The 21,447-nt window shown below is 36.0% G+C and overlaps 2 protein-coding genes across 8 annotated transcripts in view; one reads left to right on the forward strand and one right to left on the reverse strand.

The window, feature by feature from the left end:
• ntn1b (netrin 1b) overlaps positions 1 to 18,364 on the reverse strand; it is a 93,512-nt gene extending 75,148 nt beyond the window's left edge. Inside the window, exons 1-2 of one of the 3 annotated variants that reach the window (XM_005171552.6) lie at positions 18,152 to 18,364; positions 16,987 to 18,032 (exon numbers count right to left, since the gene is read on the reverse strand). In XM_005171552.6, coding sequence (XP_005171609.1) covers positions 16,987 to 18,001 — 1,015 coding nt within the window. In that variant the 5' untranslated portion in view covers positions 18,002 to 18,032; positions 18,152 to 18,364. 3 annotated transcript variants of the gene reach the window in all.
• pik3r6b (phosphoinositide-3-kinase, regulatory subunit 6b) overlaps positions 1 to 21,447 on the forward strand; it is a 135,077-nt gene that overhangs the window by 83,358 nt on the left and 30,272 nt on the right. The window lies entirely within an intron of this gene.

Consider the following 21,447-nt stretch of genomic DNA (forward strand, 5'->3'; position numbering starts at 1 on the left):
CTGATACCTGCCAAAAATCTTTTTGAAAAATACAGTAAAAAATGTTTATATTGCACAATTTAATATACATTATATTCGTTTAAACAAAAATAGTTAAATAAATTAAATATGTTAAATAAAAAAGTGTTGTTTGTATATGAGTATATTTTAAATGTCTCTTTTTTCCAGTGCCACTTTATCCTTCAGAAATTATTACTATCAACTAAAATTCAATTCATAAAATTGGTGCACATTCATTAATACTTTTTTGTATTACGTTGAAGTTTTTTTTGCTTCCAAATATTTATTTGGAAACAATTATATACAGTAGTTTTTTCAGGATGTTCTCAAAAATATATATTTTTTATTTTACATTTTACGTTTTGTAATAATACAATAATAAAATGTATTATTATTACAATTAAATTGATACTGTCACAATCACAAGCGATGTAATCCTGGCAGATCGCTGGTAAACCCACAGATCCCTATATATGGACTACAAATCGGCTGGTATATGGACTACAAGCTCCAGCCATGCAACACGCACACCTGCTCTAAGTCTCCATTGATTACACTCCCACAGCAGATTCTGCTCATGGACTGATTACAGACACATATATATGTCTTACTATGACACTCTCATTGCTGAGTGTTGTTATACTGTCACTGTGAACATTACGATGCATTTCCCTTGCCTTGCCTTGTCTTGCTATGTACTGATCTTTACTTTTTTTTTTTTTTGTTTTATGTTGTCTGCTGGCTACCTTTGACCATCCGGCTGTTTATGACCACGTCTCTGAATATGCCTGTATACAGCTGTTTGCTGTTGTTTGCCTGGCCATTCTCTGTATAATAAACCCTGCTTTTGGATCCGCACTTCCTTTGCCAGGGTCCCATTTACATTACAGATACACTGCCACTTAACATCAATTTAATAAAACAATTATTTTTAAATTCTAATTGCATTAAACATTTGTATAGTGACAAATATATTAACAATATATTGTGTCAATAAATGCTGGGTTGCAGCAGAAAGGGCAACCGCTGTGTAAAACATATGCTGGATAAGTTGGTGGTTCATTCCGCTGTGGTGACCCCTGATGAATAAAAGACTAAGGCAAAAGAAAATGAATGAATAAATGTTGTTTCCTAAACCACAAATCTTCATCTCTGCAGGACTCAGTAATGAAACTTAAAATTCAGCTTCACTTTAAAAAATAATTTTAAAATATAGCAACATAGAAAAGTGCACTGTACTTATTTGACTATAATATTTCACTATTGTTTATTTTTGATAGAATAAATGCACATTTGGTGAATAATTATTCCAAACCACTGCCTGCATATCCAGCTGAATTTAAATGCATCACAAATGTTTCGCTTTGACTTCATTGATGAGAATAGAAGCTGCAGATTTACAGCCGCAATGACAAAACTGGTTCCACGGGCAGACATCTGATCATCAAACAAGGTCTAATATGTAGAGAAGCTATTATGGCTTGAAAATCATCTGACAGTATGTGGGCCACCCAGCGGGAAAACACGACTCCAGTGACTGAAGACCTTCATCCATCATTTCCTCTCCATTGGCAGCCATTGAGCAGATGGAGTCACGATTGGACTCTTTCTCGGCATTCACTGCAGCTGCGGCTTTTGATGTTTGTGCAGCGAGTTTATGTTGATGGTTGCAGTAATGTTAAGGAAGCTGGTTTGAAACTGTTAGGGAAGCTCAAGATTGCTTACTCACTGAAGCTAAGCAAGACTGAGCCTGGTCAGTACCTGGATGGGAGACCACATGGGAAAATCAGGTTGCTGTTGGAAGTGGTGTTAGCGAGGCCAGCAGGAGACACTCAACCTGCGGTCTGTGTGAGTCCTAATGCCCTAGTATAGTGAAGGAGACACTATACTGTCAGTGAATGTTAAACCAAGGTCCTCACTCTCTGTGGTCATTAAAAATCCCATGGCACTTCTCGTAAAGAGTTGGGTCCTGGACAAATTCCCTCTATCGCCCCATACCAATTATAGCCTCCCAATTATCCCCACCCAACGAAATGGCTTTTTCACTGTCTCTGCACTCCACCAATAGCTGGTGTGTGGTGTAGTTCTGTGGCTGCCGTCGAATCATCCAAGTGGATGCTACACACTGGTGGTAGTGACTGTGAAGCGCTTTGGTTGTATGGCCATACATGATAAATGCACTATATAACTATCTTACATTACACTGCATAAAAAGTAAACTAAAGTTATGCAATTAATTGTTTAAATATCACAATCTTCAAACACTCTCATTATCTTACTTCTGAATGCTCATAAATTGCATATGGATGATTCTAGAATTCTGACTACATTCACCCACTAAATTCTCCAAAATAAACCTTCTATTATTTTTCAAAACCAAAAACTTTAATGGAACAGTCTTGAATAATCTTTAAAAACAGTGTTTGAATGTCAATGTAGGAACATTTAGAAACAGTTATTCTGTATTATTTGTCAATTCAACTATAAAAACATTTTGTGTCTGTCCCTACATTCTGGTCAACTCTGTTATAAAAAGGCATAACAGTCTTTAAATCTCTGGTATAAAAAGCATGTAGCTTGCTCCAAGGGATGTCATTTCCTTTGGTGGAAAACTCTGGCATTTAAGCATGTCATTATAAAGGATATTTAGGATACACCAACAGTAGATTAATTATTTGTCAATTATGTTACTGTCAGGGTATTTCAGGAAATTTCTCATTCATTTTTAAAAACAATAATATGATGAAAATCCATACAATTCTGTTTTAGACATGCCTTGTTGTATCTGGTTTGAAGGTTAGCATCTTGAGCTGAAACAAGTTTTATTTAGTATGTAAACACAGATGTTTACTGCAGGATCATAATCACAGTTTGAAACCAGATTAATGCTTCATACAAAATCTGTGAACATTGTTCCAAGCAACTGCAAAAATGTATTTGTCTGTGAATAATTCTTTTGGAAGGCTATTGATAATATCCTGATTCATCGAGTGCAAAAATGGGAAATCTATATGAGTGATTTAAAGTCTGCATGAAATCCACATTTAAAATGTATACACTCACCGGTCACTTTATTAGGTACACCTGTCCAACTGCTCATTAACAAAAACTTCTAATCAGCCAATCACATGGCAGCAACTCAATGCATTTAGGCATGTAGACATGGTCAAGACGATCTGCTGCAGTTCAAACAGAGCATCAGAATTGGGAAGAAAGATGATTTTGAACGTGACATGGTTGTTGGTGCCAGACAAGAGTTTTTTCAAAAACTGCTGATCTACTGGGATTTTCAAGCACAACCATCTCTACGGTTTACAGAGAAAAGTCAGAAAAAGAGAAAATATCCAGTGAGCGACAGTTCTGTGGGCACAAATGCCTTGTTGATGCCAGAGGTCAGAGGAGAATGGCCAGATAGAAAGGCAACTGTATCTCAAATAACCTCTCGTTACATTTGAGGTATGCAGAAGAGCATCTCTAAACACAACATGTCAACCAGATGGGCTACAGCAGAGGAAGACCACAGCGGTGCCACTCCTTTCAGCTAAGAACAAGAAACTGCATGATGCTATCATGTCAATATGGACCAAAATCTCTGAGGAATACTTCCAGTACCTTGTTGAATATGTGCCACAAAGTATTTAGGCAGTTCTGAAAGCAAAAGGGGGTCCAACCTGGTACTAGTAAGCTGTACCTAATAAAGTGGCCGGTGAATGTATATTACTAGTGCACTAGCAAACTATTTACTAGTTTATTTTATTAGTTTCTTTTGGTAATATTTAATCAAAATTTGATGTTTGTTCTTATGTGATGATGTCATATTGATGGCTTGGGTAAAAAAATGCTTAGTCACGCCCCTTCAATCTTAGTGTTTTGCATATGAAATATGATAGAGGAAGAGTAAAAAAATAAACCCCGCCCCCTACTCAATATTCCATTTTAGTTGGAAATACATCATCACGCTGAAATAAAACTCTGCAGCAACTTCTGGTTCAAGCAGACTTGTTTCACTTAATTTATTTATTATTTTATTATATGATTACATTAAATTTAAACAAAAGGATTGCAGAAATTTTTGCCCGAACCTCTATTAAATAGCTTCTTTTGTAGTTGCTACTTTGTTAAGATGTCTGTTTATCCAAGCTCCAGGCTACAGTAATACTGTGTAAGAAAAAGGGTATTGGTTAAAAAAATCTGATTATCTGTAGATTTCTAACCGTGGTTTGGTCATGTGGCAGCACAAAATAGTTTCTTGTGGCGTGTCCATTGTGTCGAGTGAAGTCAAGGAGCATAAATTCCTGCTTGTGCGCCAGTGTGTGTGATCCAAAAAAAAGTGTATGCGAGAGCAAAAAAATGTGTCGGTTTACTCCAGTATCCATTATTCAGTCTCTTGTCTCTCCAGCTCAGGGTGGTCCTGCATTTAGCCAGAACATCACAAATGCAGGCCAAATAGATTCATAGGCACAGCACAGCAAAACCAACAGAAAGAGAAAAGTCACCATACGCACACAAGATCTCAGATATTGACTCTCACACACTGTATGTGTGTGACCTTTAAACCACACAAATACATGTTTACTTCTGAGCTGCTGTTGTGGTTGCCCACTGAAAGAATGTTAGCACGGTCAACAGACTGTGTGTCATCAGTTTAGCAAACAGTACTTATGCATATGGTGTGTTTAAAGCCTTAATAAATGCTTTTAAGGATTTTAAAGGTTTTTTATAATACCATGGTATTTTTGAATTTACAATGTAAATATCATGTTATATTTATGGATAAATAGCACGTTTTTTTCAAGGATTTTTGTGTTTTGTTGTTGTTTTTGGTCTTTTCTTGGCATGGTAATTAAATTGTAATATTATTATTGTTAATGAATTCTAAACTAATGCTATTTTTATACTTTTAAAGATATTTTCTGGGGGTTTTGGCTTATAATTCATGCTTTTCTTTTAATGGAGTAAAATATATTATGCCTACAATGTAAATAATGAGTTATATATAAGATTATATTTTATATAAAAATATATATTGAAATTTAGCTATATATATATATATATATATATATATATATATATATATATATATATATATATATATATATATATATATATATATATATAAATATATGCAGATGGACTCTTGTAAATATGTGCATGAATTATTCATGGATGTGGGTGTACATTTGCATATGTATTTATATTTTACATATTTTTATATATTATTATATGTTACTGGCATGGGATGGGTTTGGGTTTTGTTAAAAACTATACATGACATTTTATACATAAAATAATTGAGTAAACATTGTTTTAAAATGTTTAAGTAAATAAACTGAATAATTATGAAAATTAAGTTAAATCAACTTAACAGCTCCAAGTTACAATGGGTTTACTCACTCTTTTTAAGCAAAGTGAGCTTGTCGCTTTTAAGGCAGCAGGTTTACTCACTTTTTTAAAGTAATGTAAGCCCATTGTAGACGTAAACTGTAAATCATCCATCTTTTAAAAGTGTTTTAAATGGAACTGTAGGGCATCACGGTGGCACAGTGGGTAGCATGGTCGTCTCGCAGTAAAAAAGTTACTGGTGGAGATTGCATGTTCTACCTGTGTTTGTGTGGGATTCCTCCGGGTGCTCTCTATAGGAGAATTGAATAAGCTAAATTGTCCGTAGTATATGAGTGTGTATGGATGTTTCCCAGTGATGTGATGTTTATCTGCTCTGTAAAACATATGCTGGATAAGTTGGTGGTTCATTTCACTGTAGCAACCCCAGATTAATAAAGGGACTTAGAAAATGAATGAATGTACAGTTCTGGGGGTCACCACAGCGGTATTAACCGCCAACTTATCCAGCATATGTTTTACGCAGCGGATGCCCTTCCAGCTGCAACCCAATCATTGGGAAACAACCATACCCTCTCATACACACAGGATACTCATTCACAATCAATTCACCTGTATCACATGTTTTTTTTTGTGTTTTTTTTTGACTGTGAGGAAAACCGGAGCGCCCGGAGGAAACCCACGTGAACATGGGGTCAACATGCAAAATCCACACAGAAATGACCCAGCAGTGGCTCGAACCAGTGACCTTCTTGCTGTGAGGCGATTGTGCTACCCACTGCAAGACTGTGCTGCCCGGAACTGTACATTAAATGTAATACAGTAATACTTGTTAATATTTATTTTGTTGTTGAGTAGCCTATTAGCCTCTCAAAATATCATGTGATTTATTGGTCTAATACATGTGATTTAATCAGTATTTCCGTATACAATCCTGCCACAGAACTATTTTATTCAGTCCCTGCATTTGTTAGCCAATCTACTATTTTCCCAAGACAAGTGTATTTCAGAAGTGACATCATCACAGGACCTGAAACCTGCTGGAAAGCTCTGGCAAACATTTCAGCCCTTGAGATGAAACGCCGGCACAGACATCCAAAAAGAGTTTCAAATAATACCCAAAAGGCCGATCGCAAATATACACTGACGGACGGGGGATTAAAAACATAAATATTAGCGGGGAAACAAGCGAAAGGCCAAAGCAAGCAGACCCGTCCACTAGAAAATGGACCACCTCTCCTAACCAGCCTCTAAAACCCAGGATATATCGTGTTTTCTCTGAACTCCCATAAAGCCAAACAAAGCCTTTTGGCTCATAAGTCATGTGTGTTTTGAATTATGAGCTCAGCAAAACAAAATCTCTAAAACATGGAGCTCTGTGCCCAGAGGACTGCCGATACACTGGGGTTTGGATTTTGAAATCCCCAAATACATCCCTTTTGTGTTTGCTTTGTCTTGTTCGCTTTTGTTTTTCTTTCCCTGTACTTCACCGCAAGAGCACAAGCCTGCGATCCTAAAGTTTGGGTTTGTCAAACAATGCTTGCGGTTTAGTGGATGTTTTTTTTAGAAGGACTATAAATAAAATAAATGTGATATTAAAGGCTCGTTCTCTCGAAGACAAAACTGCACACTGGAAGTCAAAAATAGTTTGTTGCTTGTTTAAACTAGTTATACTAAATGAATTAAAACAACACAATTCAAGAGATTTCATTGGGACAACTTAATAGTTTTATGTTCAATCCACTTCAGTTTGTAAGTTAATTTAATTCCTTCATGTTGTCCCGACACAAACAGGAACCCAGCATTATTTACAGTGAAAGTGCATGGAGGCTATAAAAAGCAAACAGGGTGGACGGTATTAGATTCATCTCTAAGTTGATCTGAAGGATGTGAGAAATCTTGTTAGGAAAGCTGATATCTGATCACAGTGTCATTGGGGTTTTTTAAGTAATGAGTTGAAAATGAAACTACTCGTGTGTCTCGCTTTTGACATCGATTGAAATTTTTTGTTTTATTTTATCCTTCTATATATGCAACAGTAACAGCAGATTTGAGATAATAAAATGCCTGGCTTATTTTCTGGAAATTCTGCTAATGACATGAGCAAAAAAATCCTTGGGCCCTATCAAACCCCCGATGCAATTAGGCGGTGTCTGGCGCGTTGTGTTGCTATTTTCAGACCGACGCAAGCCTAATTTTCACGTTTTGTGCATGTTGTTTAAATAGCAAATCCATTTGTGTTTCGGTCTAGAAAAGACGTATGTTAAGGCGCATTGTTGGCCCGTTTCTATTTTGAGGATCTAAAATAGACTTCGCAGTTGACCAGCTGAAAGTAGGTCTAAAGTCCAGTGCATTAGTTATGCGCCTTAAATGCTTACACATTGCTTATTGTGTGATGTTTAACAATACACAAATATCTTTACAAATACACAAATATCTTTACAAATAAAAAAAGAGTTAAAGGATTAAAATATTATAAAAATTATTTTCTACATAAATATAAAAAACACTGCCTCCATGCCTTCATTATCTCAGGGGGCTTTTTTCAGTTTATTCATGACAATTTGCTTTTGTATGATGTATTGCTTTTGTATAATTTTTATTATTATTATTATTATTTTCAGTATTATGTATTATAAGCATATTTATATTTATTTTAATAAAAAACAAGTTTCAATTTGTCATCCTGTGGGGTTTTGGAGACATCTGCATCACCATATGGGGCATAAGAATAAGACGTGTGTTTGGATATAACTCAGTTTTTTGACCACACTTCATTTTTACTGTTCATTTAGTTGTTTGCTGGAAATTGGAACTAAATGTAGAGATAGTTTTGAAACAAACCTTTGCGCTTAACAAACGAAATGAAATATGTAGGCTAATGGATGTCTTCAGTGGAGTGCGTACAACACTTTTTCTTTTTCCATGAATGTAAAGAAGTAAAGAGAAAGTAAAGAGGATGAATGGAGGACATCCATTCTTTATCCTCGCACTGCAGTTGGTCTGTTTAACTGATTTCTCACTATAGCGATCCATTTAGTTTTTCCACTTACGAAGTCTGCCATGTAAATAGCAAAAGCCCCTTGGCATGACTCAACTGACTTTTAAAGGGAATGGGAGATGAGACTCTGGTTTAATGCATGTTATGCTCAAAACACGCCCAGAACTTATTAAGAGAATAAGCACAACCCTGTTAGACCATGCGCTGTGGCGCAGAGCTTATTTTTCTGTCCTAAAAAAAGTGGATTCGGACATGCCCTTAATGCTTTTGCACCATGCACTTCAGACTCTGCACCTAGATTGTTAAATTGAGCCCTAGGACTTTATTATTTTGCACTGCCAATAAATATCTAAAAAAACATCTCATTAAACAACCACTATTGTGCTGGGCCAAATCTACCTGTTGAATTTATTTGCATGTAATGGTATTTTTATGAGCTATGAACTAACGAAGAGCTTGTAAAATATGGGTTCAGAACAGTACCACAAATTCCTCCACCACACACACTGCTACAAAAAAAGATGCATTTCATTATGTCCAATCATTATGTATGTTCATTATGAACTTTTACATGAACTACACCAGATATTGCATCAAAGTCTGAACATATCTTTACACTGAAAGAGGGACCTGAGCTTTTTATGAGCCAGTAAACCTGAATACCCAAACAACTTTTTAGCAACAAGCTAACAACCCTAATGAACACTTTGTCAACCATATAACAACACCTTGGCAACCACCTACCCACATGGTGTCATATAAACCCTTTTGAGTGATGTAAACAAAACCAATGGTCCCAGCGTATTTCCTGTTTTACATTTTTAATTTCTATAGGTTCAGAGAATCTAAAAAGAGTCATATATTGATAATTAATGTTATTATATCTGTTTTAACATTAAGTTATGATTGAATTGCCTTTTGTTACAGTTATAAAATAGTTTGAGAACAAGCAGCAAATCTTTATGTGCCAATGATATAACCACATTGAAATAGTCTATACTTATTTTTTTAATGAAATATGAGGGTGTGTCTCAATCAACTCCTGAAGCCATAAATCAGTAGGTCGTATTATTAAGGCACTGGTAAGGGCAGATAAGGACTTAAAGAATAGAATATGAACAAAAGTAGAATTACAGGTTTCCTAAATTGTTAAGTGCCTGTCTAAATGTGTTAGCTTATGGCTAAATTTAAATCAAGAAACATTTTTTAAAAATTTAAACATGTTTGGTGAGTTTATAAACATAATTAATATTTCATGCCTTAGAACTTAGTAGTAGTAAAGTGAGCATCAATGCTCCCTGATTTGAAGGTACTGTACTGTAAATTGTTGCGACTGAAACAGCACTCAAATGGCTGATTTCCTGATCAGTGACTACTGAACATGAGAGCTCATTGAGACACACCATAATTATACAGCATGTCAATGGCAAAAAGATTGAGACTTTTCTTTGCTAATAGAGATGTCTTGAAATGGGTTTTTTTTTATGTTTACAAGGAGGTGTGTGAGTTTCCCTCCAGTTATTGTCAGAAGCAGACTGACCAGCGGCCCACCCACCATTGATTAGTCAAATGAAATGAAAATAAAATAACAACGGAAAAAAAAAGAAATTAAAATTAAATTAAATCAATTTAGTTTCTGAAAACATCTTTCACCTTTTTACGTGGTGTGATGACACCAATGGAAATCAAAACTAAATAAAAATCTCTATTTGTTATATTAATACTATTCATTACTAGATTTTTGTATTGGCAAAAACTGTTAAAGAAATATATTGTTGTTATTAATATATTATTATTGTGCATTAAATAACTAAATAAAATATTATTAAAAGTCATCTAGGCGACATAGTGGCGCAGTAGGAAGTGTTGTCGCCCCACAGCAATAAGGTCGCTGGTTCGAGCCTTGGCTGGTGCAGTTGTTCTCCCTGCGTCCACGTGAGTTTCCTCCAGGAGCTCCGGTTTCCCCCACAGTCCAAAGACATGCAGTACAGGTGAATTGGGTAGGCTAAATTGTCGGTAGTTATTAATTGTAGTCATTAAATGTAGTTTATTAATCCGGGGTCGCCACGACGGAATGAACCGCCAACTTATCCAGCAAGTTTTTACGCAGCGGATGCCCTTCCAGCCGCAACCCATCTCTGGGAAACATCCACACACACATTCACACACACTCATACACTACGGACAATTTAGTCTAGCCAATTCACCTGTACCGCATGTCTTTGGACTGTGGGGGAAACCCACACGAAGGCAGGGAGAACATGCAAACTCGAACCAGCGACCTTCCTGCTGTGAGGCGACAGCACTACCTACTGCGCCACTGCCTTGCCCTCTTTTGCACACATATTATCATAAATTACAAAAATGGCATTTGTTCCTAAAATCTCTTTAAGCAGAGATGAGAAGCTGAATATCCATCAGTCATTATTCTTTTCCACCGGGGGACCCGAGAGCTTTAATTACATCACCCTTTTGCACAATACTTTCATCAGACTCACAGTCCAGCCACAGTGCTGCATGAGAAACACACAGATGGTCCACAGACGTGGTGCAGCACTTCATGGTAGCCCAGAAAACTGCTCACATCACAGCAGGCCAAAAACACTAGGAGCTGGAGGACCACAGTGGAACACACAGACACATCCAACAGCAGGACAACTCCAGCGTTCTGCTCTGTGTCAAGAGCTGCGATACACGTCTCCAATAATTAGCTTCCACTCGCCCGTTTACTTGTGTGTGAACATTTAGCTTCACAAACAAAAACCGCAATCCTTAAACAGCGTGCTCAATTTTAGTGCAATTCCGTTGGACGTTCTCCATTAATCTGGAAAGCAGAAATGCCTCATGTCTATTTTTATGACTGATCTTTGTGTTGGACAAGGACCTAGGCTGATTTGGTTCTGATTTAATCACAGTACACTGAAAACCTCCTGCCTGCTGGAAACAAATTTGTGCGCAGTGAATATTTTCTTCTAAGTTTCCAGATTAGCTGGATTTGCATCTAGTGTAAATTGTTTTAGTGAAATCTTGTGTCCTTTAAATGATGAATGATGATTTTTTTTTACTTTATCTAAAACAAATTTATCACCATTGACCTTTTAAATCTAAAGTTTGAATACCTCATGTCTGAAATTGATTGTAATGTGGCATGTTGTTCCATCAGTATCATACTGAAGAGCAGGTTTATTTAGCCACACACACAAAAAAACATTTAGATTTTGCGTCTATTAAAGATAGGTACATTTTATGATGGATTTTTGTGTAAGCTTTTTTTTAAATCACAACACATTGAAAACCCCTGGCCAAATGAAGACATACAGTTGAAGTCAGAATTATTAGCCCCCCCCCCCACCAAATTTTTTACAGTATGTCTGAGAATATTTTTTCTTCTGAAGAAAATCTTATTTTGTTTTATTTCACCTAGAGAAAAAGCAGTTTTAAAAAAATTTTTAAGTCATTTTAATGTTTAAATTATTAGTACCTTAGTCTACAGAAGAAACCATCGTTATACGATGACTCGCCTAATTACCCTAACCTGCCAAGATAACCTAATTCACCTAGTTAAGCCTTTAAATGTCACTGTAAGCTATATAGAAGTGTCTTGAAAAAGATCTGGTAAAATAATATTTACTGTCATCATGGCAAATATAAAATAAATCAGTTATTAGAAACGAGTTCTTAAAACTATTATGTTTAGAAATGTGTTGAAAAAATCTTGTCTCCATTAAACAGAAATTGGGTAAAAAAAAAAATAAGCAAGGGGCTAATTATTTAGTGGGATAACTCTGTTTTTAACTGTATATGTGCAAAATAAAAATATTCCTTTTTTAATGTTTTCAGTGTCCAGGATTTACAGGTGCGTTAGTGAAATATTGTCTGAAATTAACAGCATTTTAAACACTGTGGATTATTAGGATTTTTTTCCTTTTATTGCTTAGAATTTATCATTGTTGCCCTTTTAAATCTAAAAAGTTTTTTTTTTTTAATAGTATTGTTTGCTATTGCTCAGTACAGTTACATGCTGAAGACTATTTTGGGTTTATTTAGCTCCACAAAAAGAGTTTTATAACTGTCAAAAACATGTCTGTGTTGTTTACTGTAAGTGCAGATCTTTCTGAGAGATCTTAAGTGTACTGTGTAAATCTGTACTTCAAAAGATTTTCCTGATAAGGTTTTCTTTTATTGTTTTTCATATCTTACATCTGCAAAGTTCACATAGTGTGCCAAGACATCATTTGCGAAAAAATGTGTCAAAATATCTGCAACTATATTTACAGAAAAAATTAAATTTCTTAAATATATGCTTATTATACATTACATCATATAAATACATTTAAATGATTTTTATTCATTCATTTATTTTCCTTCAACTTAATCAGCATGTGTTTTAAACAGCGGATGCCCTTCCAACTGCAAATATATTCATTCAATCATTTTCTTTTCAGCTTAGTCCCTTTATTAATCCAGGGTCGCCACAGCGGAATCAACCACCAACTTATTTAGCATGTTTTTATGCAGTGGATGCCCTTCCAGCTGCAACCCATCCCTGGGCAACATTCACACACACTCATTCACACTCATACACTATGGACAATTTAGCCTACCTAATTCACCTGTACTGCATGTCTTTGGACTGTGGGGGAAACACACCCGGAGGAAACCCACACGAACACAGGAAGAACATGCAAACTCGACAAAGAAACACCAACTGTCCCAGCCGAGGCTCAAAACCGATGACCTTCTTGCTGTGAGGCGTCGCCCACCGCAAATATATATATATTTATAAATATATTTATAAATATTTTTATATATTTATTTGAGATTTTTATGTATTAAATAATATAATTCATTATTTTTTTTATCAGGCTCCTTTGTGTATGCTCAGTAATTTCACTTTTATGGCAAAGAATAAGTAATTTTCCTGGTCTTTAAAGTAAAATATCTCAACTGAGTCTGAGAAAAATTTTAAATTTCAATAGAAATTTCAGACGTCACTTAGAGGTTTTTGTATCAGAACTCTTTATATATTCTTATATATTATATATATAGTATATGACATTTAAAGAATAAATTTTTTTTTTTTTTTATAATGCCAAATATATGATTTTTGTATTTGTAAAAACCAGACTTTAATGCAGTAAAAAAAAAGTACTTGAAGTTTTTTTTTACAAATGTGTCTATAATGTGAGATCTTTACCTTTGTATGTAAAGACTATTATGTTCGAAATGTACAGAACATATAATGCAATTTATAATTATAAAATAAATTTTAAATAAAAGCATTAAACTATACAACTGCATGACCTTCAATATTTTTTCTTCATCTACTGTGTGATGATGTTGGCTTTTTGCCCTGCATGTTTTTTTTGCAAGTCTGGCAACAACTCTGCAGCACATTTATCAATGCAGGAACTATCAATCTACTGTAGATAACATTCATATCAGCCTCTGAACGCTACACCTGATTTCCCTCAAATAACTGCCTTGCCCACCAGCAGAATGGAAAGAATCCACACAGAAAGTCTTATACTCTTTTATTATGAGGCTCAATTATTAGCAACACCATCACAAAATACTTTTGCTACCTATTTAAAATGAGTTTTAAAAACACAATTCTAACATTATTTTTGTGGACAACTTAATTATTTTATGTTTATTCAACTTCAATTTGTAAAAATAGTTGATAACACTTTTGATGCTCCCTCTTGCACATTTTGTTGACTACAAGTTGCATTGCAACTACAGTACATACCAATTACTTTTCATTTGAGTATTAGTTGACTGTCTGCATAATATCTGCTAATACTGCTCCTTCAACAAACAGTTAACTGATTATAAGAAACTTTGCAAGTACATGTCAACTTACACTCACTCTAACCCCAACCTAACAGTCTACTTATTGAGAATTAATTAGCATGTAGATGCAATGTAACGTAAATTTGACATTAAAGGACCATCAAAATAAAAGTCATACCAAATAATTGCGTTATCTTAATTGACTTGTGTTGGGACTGAATTTTTTACAGTGCAATCTCTCTGAAAGCATCTGATACAGAACTCCCTGGTTGTTGTCACAGATCTCATTCGCCTCCTCATTATCGGTTCTTCCTGTTCACCTCCGCTCGCGTGCAAAAGCAGAGAACAGCTTCTGTCAGTCATCTCTCATATCATGATGGTGCCCTCATGCTTCATTCATGGGAACAAACGTTTTTTTTATAACCACAGGCCTAGTGACACACATTAATCTACTGCGCAACATTGTGCGCGTATGCATGACGGCCGTCTGTCAAGAGTGTTTAATATCTATTCACACATTTTTAATTTGCTCACCAAGTGACAACAGCCTCATCAAACAGAGCCTTTTGCTTACAGCTTGATGCTTTTGTTATGGAGTCACACGGCACAGATAGAGAAATCTGTTTCATGGGAGTCAATGTGACGGAGCAAATTATTGAGACAATTTTTAACTAAAGACATTTATTTAAAACAAACTGCAGGAGCCCTTATTGTTTAAAAATTCAATTAAGAGGAATCAATATGGAAAGTTTTTACAATGTCATCATACGCATTTGTTATAAAGATTATTTTCTTTCTTGAGATGGGAAGCTAACATTTCATCCTAAAAACAAGCTGTTTACTTTCAACTTGCCAAAGCAAACAACACCACTGATGTAATCTTGCCTTCAATCTGATAATGACACCTGCCTTGCAAAAACACGACAAGCCTTTTCAGCAAATCTCTCCTTCCAGAATGCTTCCTTCCACAGAATAGATGTTGAAAGGCACTTCCAAACTCAGTTACACCCATGCAACCATTAAACCCAATAACTTTTTGTAATGACTGCTAGCCTGGACAACATGTAAACAGTTTTTAAAATAAATGCATCTACTAAACAGTTTAATCTTATCATTTTCATTTAACAAAAAAACAGAATGGCAACAGGTTAATGTGGAAAAATGACCACATAATTATCGTCAAATTTAGTGTGTTTTTCTGAGGTAGACTCTTTTATTAATATGGGTTCATAAATGATGCCATATAGAACCATTTTGGTTACTTGAAGAAGATTTTGTGTGTGAGGAGATTAAAGAACATTTTAATAACTTAAACCTTTTTGAACATTTTGTGGAATATAAAGCTTGAGTTGATGCTAAGGTTTCTTCATGGAACTAACAAATGCCAATAAAGTTCCTTTACATTTTAAGATTGTGAATTATGTAAAGAAGAGGCTTTTTCTGACAACATAAGGTAAATCAATCCATAGTAGATATTTTAGATATGAATAAAGATCATTTAAGCATTAAAGTTATTTTGTTGGCCTCATGATACTGTAAGAAACTAATGTGTATTTGAGTTTGGAAGTGAAAGTTTCTGCAATTTTTGCAATGAATTTTGCAATTCTTAAGTTCATAAGACTCTTCTTTAGACCTTTCATTGAAAGTTGAAATATTCAGTTAGCTAATAGGAAAATAATATACAGTATGACTTGATTCTCTGTTACACTTTTGATGAGTTGATCAATTAATTAAAATATAAATAAATGAAACTAAAGGTTGACAGTGCAAACAAGCCAAGTTCTACTTTGTGAGATGTAATAAATGTATGGTATTACATTCATAGCTTTATTATATTATGCAGATTTCTTTAAACTTTTTCATTCAATCTTTTAAACATTTTGTAGATTTCTGCATCTACTGAGTTACACATTTAATCAAGAATCCATACTAATTTATTTCCATTTTTTAAAATAATTTGGTTCTACTGGTTTTACTGGAGTCTAAACTGGCATTAACATTCATCAAACCACAGAATGTATTCACACTAATAAAAGGTTTTGTTACCATACAAGAAACTTGGTTCTTCAAAATAGCTTTTAGTAAGACGTTCTTCAAATATCATATAGTGCTTTTCATTATTTCATTGTGTGTGAAGAACATGTTATAATCTAAGGAGCCTTTTTAGACTAAAAAGAACCATTTGTGGAATTAAAATGTTCCATAGATGTAAAGGTTGTTTTAAAACTGTTTGTTCAGATATTTGAAGCAATTGAAGGACAGGAACCCAACATTTTTACAGTGCATGTATTGTTCAGGAAAGGTATTGCCTGAGAAATAAATTGTAGGCAATACTTTTCAGAACAATATTCTGTAATTTCATGATCTGTAAATAATGTAAATAATATGTGTGTAAATTCATTTTATCTCTTAGTAATATATATATATATATATATATATATATATATATATATATATATATATTACCTGCCATCTGTGGTTTTCAAGTAAAATGAACATTTCTCTCAGTTATTTTACCTTAAAAACCATGAAAATTACATATTCTTTGTCATAAAGTGTTAATATTTACTAAACCCATTGAGCCTGATTAAAATGCTCATTTTAGAAGAAATTTTCAGACGCATTTAGAGGTTTTTTGCATCTGAACTCTTCATAAATATTCTTTAGCTTTGTGTTTTGTATTTTTTATTTTTTTTGTCTTACACTTTTTCTGCTCTGAAAGCACCTGTCACCTAGACAAATTCTTTGTGTGTGTGTTTTTTTGATTCGGACAAATAAATGAAATCTGTAGTAAAGTATTTTCAGAAAGAGCCATCCACACTTGTTGAATTAGTTTAGAAATGACTCACCGACACACTCGTTCGCCTCTCTGGCAGTCGCGCGCTGCCAGGGCCGGTCGTAGTGGAAGGGTTTACACCTGTCACACTCTGGTCCCGCAGTGTTGTGCTTGCATTCGCACACTAGGTTTCCTTCCCGGTCCTTCACGCACTTCGACGCGTGCCCGTTACACTTACACCGTCCACCGACCTGCAGGTCAGACACCGCGTAAAAATACGAGTCCCTGGCGAGCTCCGAATCGTCCTCGTTCTCATCCCCGAACGTGTGCAGCCGGTTGAAGGTCACTTTGATGTCGGTGGCCGTGACCCAGTCCTGCAGGACGGGCGAGTTGTCGAAGTCGTGCGCGGACGGTCTGCCATCCAGCGTGCTGAACGCGATGAGGCCGCCGGTTAACGGCTGCATGTCCGTGTGAGAGTCCGTGCAGATCGCCTCCTGCTCGTTCTGCTTGGTGATGGCAGCTTTGCTGGGCTTGTTGTACATTTTCTTGCACTGGGTTGAGTAGAACTGAAAAGGCACCCAGGTTTTCCCATAGTCCATGGATTTGAAGATGGCCATGGATTCGGGGCGAGGAGAGCAGAACTGGAGGCTCACATAAGTCACTTCAAACTTCTTCCCCAAAGACAGAGTCAGAGTCACGTTCTGCGGGTATTGCACGTAGTTCTCCGACTGCCAGCAGGTGAGGTTATGAGGGTTGTTGAGGTCTGTCAGGTATGCGGGCGGATGGGTCTTTTTGGGGTCTGTGGCGTCGCAGATGTTGCAGTCCCTCGATCTCTCCTCGCCTTTCTCGGTCACCACGCAGTAGCGCGACGGAGGAGAGCCGCAGGTGCTGGACACGCGCACGTCCTTCCCGAAAGCGGAGTTCACGAAGTCGGGGATGCAGCGTCTGGGGTTCCCGTTCTCGTCGTAGCACGGGTCCGGAGGAGAGGACTGAGCCGCGAACATGCTCATCCCGTATCCACCGCGAGCACCGGACACCATCGAGGTGATGGACACCATGGAGACGCACGTTACCAAAATCCTTATCATTGCAACCCGTGGTCCTCAGGGGTCCCTGAACCTGCACTAGTCAACAAAGAAAAAAAAGATCATTCAAAGTAATTTTGCATGCCTGCATTGTTTAAAAATGTGTGCGCAAAGAGTTTTACTTTTACTCAAAACAAGACACAATCACTATACCTCAAAGAGACTGCTTCACCCGGGTGGAGAAGTATGTCAAACCCGTCTAAAAGAGAAATTATAGGGTACTCTCCCTTTCTTTTCTCTCTCCCGGATATGTTGTAATCTCTTTCCCCACTTTCAAGCAATATGAAACAGAAAACCTGCTATTACTTTCCAAGTCTGCCTTTCTTCCTCTGCCTAACTCTTTCACACCTCTGCCTCTCTGTGAGTGAGTGTCGCAGCTCAGCCCTTCTCTCTTTCTGCTCTCTTCAATAGGAAGGGGGTTCAGTCATTTGCCATTCTGCACGAGTAAAGCACTTTATTGCCCTGTGTGCAGGCACAATGACATTCTTATGTAGTTGCATTTTGAGTTAGTCTTAATTATAGGGGAACTTTTGACTGTCTGTGAGAATGAAACTTCTTTAAATCGTGTATTTGGCAGTGTGTTTGGAAAGAGTTTTGGTTCAAATAAATAGGTACAAGCTGAACGCAGAGATAGCTCGTTATTTTGAAACAAACGGCATAACTTTAGTTTTTATGATAGGATCCAATGTATATTTTCCATTGAGTGACACCACTGCAGGCTATATAAAGCATCTTCATTAGAAATAAGAGGTTGGTGTTGAGGACAAGCACGAATGAAACTAACTTTTTATTATTTAAAAACTCTGGGAAAGTGAATAAATAAAGAGTCTCGATTCATCACTAATTCATTGTTTGGGGCAAATCGTTTATTTAAAATACCGCAAAGAAAGTCCCCTGAATAAATCAATTTAAACAGCAGACAATGGGTGAATACATTGAATTTCATCCTACGTAAATCCATATAAATTAATAAACTTATAGACGGACGGACAGACAGACAAACTTTTGCAATATTGTGTATTGCATATTCATTTTCAAACACTAATCATCTTACTGGATGCTCCGTTTAATCCATGGAAACGGAAATAAGTAGCATATGCAGATCATAAATGTGAATTAAATTCCAGGCGCAGTTCTGCTTACGCAAACTCTTTTGGCCACCCACCGTGATCCGCGCTTGTTGATTCTGGGTTCATCACAGTAAAGAAACAGCGACATCTCGTGGTAGAATAAGGAATAATCAGATCAGAGTAGCTCATCGCTTTATATTTGCTCTCGCTAAAAAATCATAAAATGTGACAGAATGTATTAATGTGAAATAATTTTCAGTGCATCTTACGGGTATTTTACCTGTTTTTAGGCCTATTGGCTATACATATTGATGTTGTTTAGAGTTGATGGAAATGTCTTGTAAAATAAAGGAATATGCTTCTGTTCTATTAAAAGTGTTTTGATTAATTAAGCAGCTAGCTTGTAGCCCATGAGAAATTTATTTGTGGAATGCATTTAATTTTATCAGCTTCCAAATCACTGTCTGCTTTATAAGGTTTTATTACTCAGGAAACATCATAACTATTTAACATTATATGAACCAAGATCTATCTTCATTCATGTTTTAAAATCAGCTTTTAATCTAACTCTTCTTTTCAGTGCCACCAGATAGGTCAGGTCACTGTATGTAACACATAGTAGCAGATGCACAAAATGTTGACATCCAACATAAATTATTAAACGAATATTAAAATGTACTAAAAATGTATTAAAATGTGTCTTTAAATGTTTTAGAAATGTCAGATAGTATTTGCAATATTTTGTCACAATATAAAAGTTTTTTTATATAGTTTTAAACAACACTTTTTGTTAATTTATTTTTACATACAATTTCCTTCATATAATAGAATATAAATATAATATTTTCAAGTTTCACATTTATTAAAATTCATCCCGTTTGTTTTAGTGCAGAAGAGAAGTAAGGAAAATATTTAAGCTGGGAAGAGTCATTAGTCTTTATGTGAAAGCTAAAAGCACACATGCATGAAAAATAAATAAAATGGGCCTAGAATTATATAGGTAGGGCTTGGTTATTATTTATTAATATTAATAATCTAACATATTCAAATGCTCTATAAGTGTTCTCTCTTCCTGTGTGTCCGTCGTACTCGCCACTGTCCTTGGTGCTGAAGTCATGGATAAACAAGGATGAGATCATCTTCACAGGTCTCACTGAAATAGCAGGATTAAGACTTTTAGTAAATGTTTCATAACTGATTCCTTTCGCAGCGTCCACGTTTGTTGAGTTCAACAGGACTAAGATAAAAGGCACGTTGTTTCACGACTTATCCCAATTAAAGTTCAAACCATGTCTGCTTACGGTAATTTTACGTTCTTATTTTAAAGACTTAAAAAAAGCTCAAATCGCCTTTTATATTACTGTGACGATGATGTTTTCGAAATCTTTCTTAAACCCGTTTACGAAAGCCCATAAACCCAATTATGTATGAATACATTAGAATAGTCTCAGGGATAGTCTACTTAGGTAAATAGGCCCACATTAAAGGTTTTATTTATTTATAATCATAGTCTTTTGGGTCGACAAGCTGGCTCAGTGGTCACTGTCGCCTCAAACCAAGAAGGTCGCTGGTTCGAGTCTCGGCTGGGTCAGTTTGCGTTTCTGTGTGGAGTTTACCTGTTCTCCCTGTGTTCACCTGCTCTGTGCTCCGGTTTCCCCAGACAGGCAATATAGGTGAATTGAATAAGCTAAATTGGCCGTAGTGTAGCCTATGTGTGTGTAAAAGAGTGTGCATGGGTGTTTCCCAGTACAGGGTTGCAGCTGGAATGTCATTCACTGTGTTAAGCATATGCTGAGTAAGTTGGCGGTTCATTCCGCTGTGGTGGACCCTGATAAATAAAGGCACTAAAGTCGAATGAAATGAATGAATTTGATGACTTTTTTATCCAGAATGTTCGTTTTTTTTTTTTTTTTTGTTATGTTCTTTGAGATATTGTAGCACCCCATCACATGACATCCTGTGCAGAATGGTGGCAGCGCATCTCTCCATACAGACTTTTATTTAGCACACACAGGTGTTGTGGGTTGTTTCCCATTTGCGTGGAATAAGAATAGTTCTGATTTTCCAACAGTGTTTGGTTTTATTGGTGTCACGTAGACACAATGGATTTTTCTGACTGACCCACTGATGATGAGTCACACAGACAGCCTGCTTTAGGGCACTTTGAAAAAAAGGAAGTGAAAATGTGAACTCTAGTCAGCGCTGCGCTTTTTATGCCTGTCCTTAATCTAATACCACCCGGTAACTTCTTAGTAAAAAAAAACGTTTGTGGTAACGATCTGCATATACCTCGTGAAATGTATTTTTACTTACCACAAACTATTGGTTGTTCCCATAAACAACCAATGAAACTGTCACTATAAAAAGCACGCGTTCATC

Source organism: Danio rerio, chromosome 3 (genome assembly GCF_049306965.1).
Source record: "Danio rerio strain Tuebingen ecotype United States chromosome 3, GRCz12tu, whole genome shotgun sequence".
Classification (NCBI taxonomy): Eukaryota; Metazoa; Chordata; class Actinopteri; order Cypriniformes; family Danionidae; genus Danio; species Danio rerio.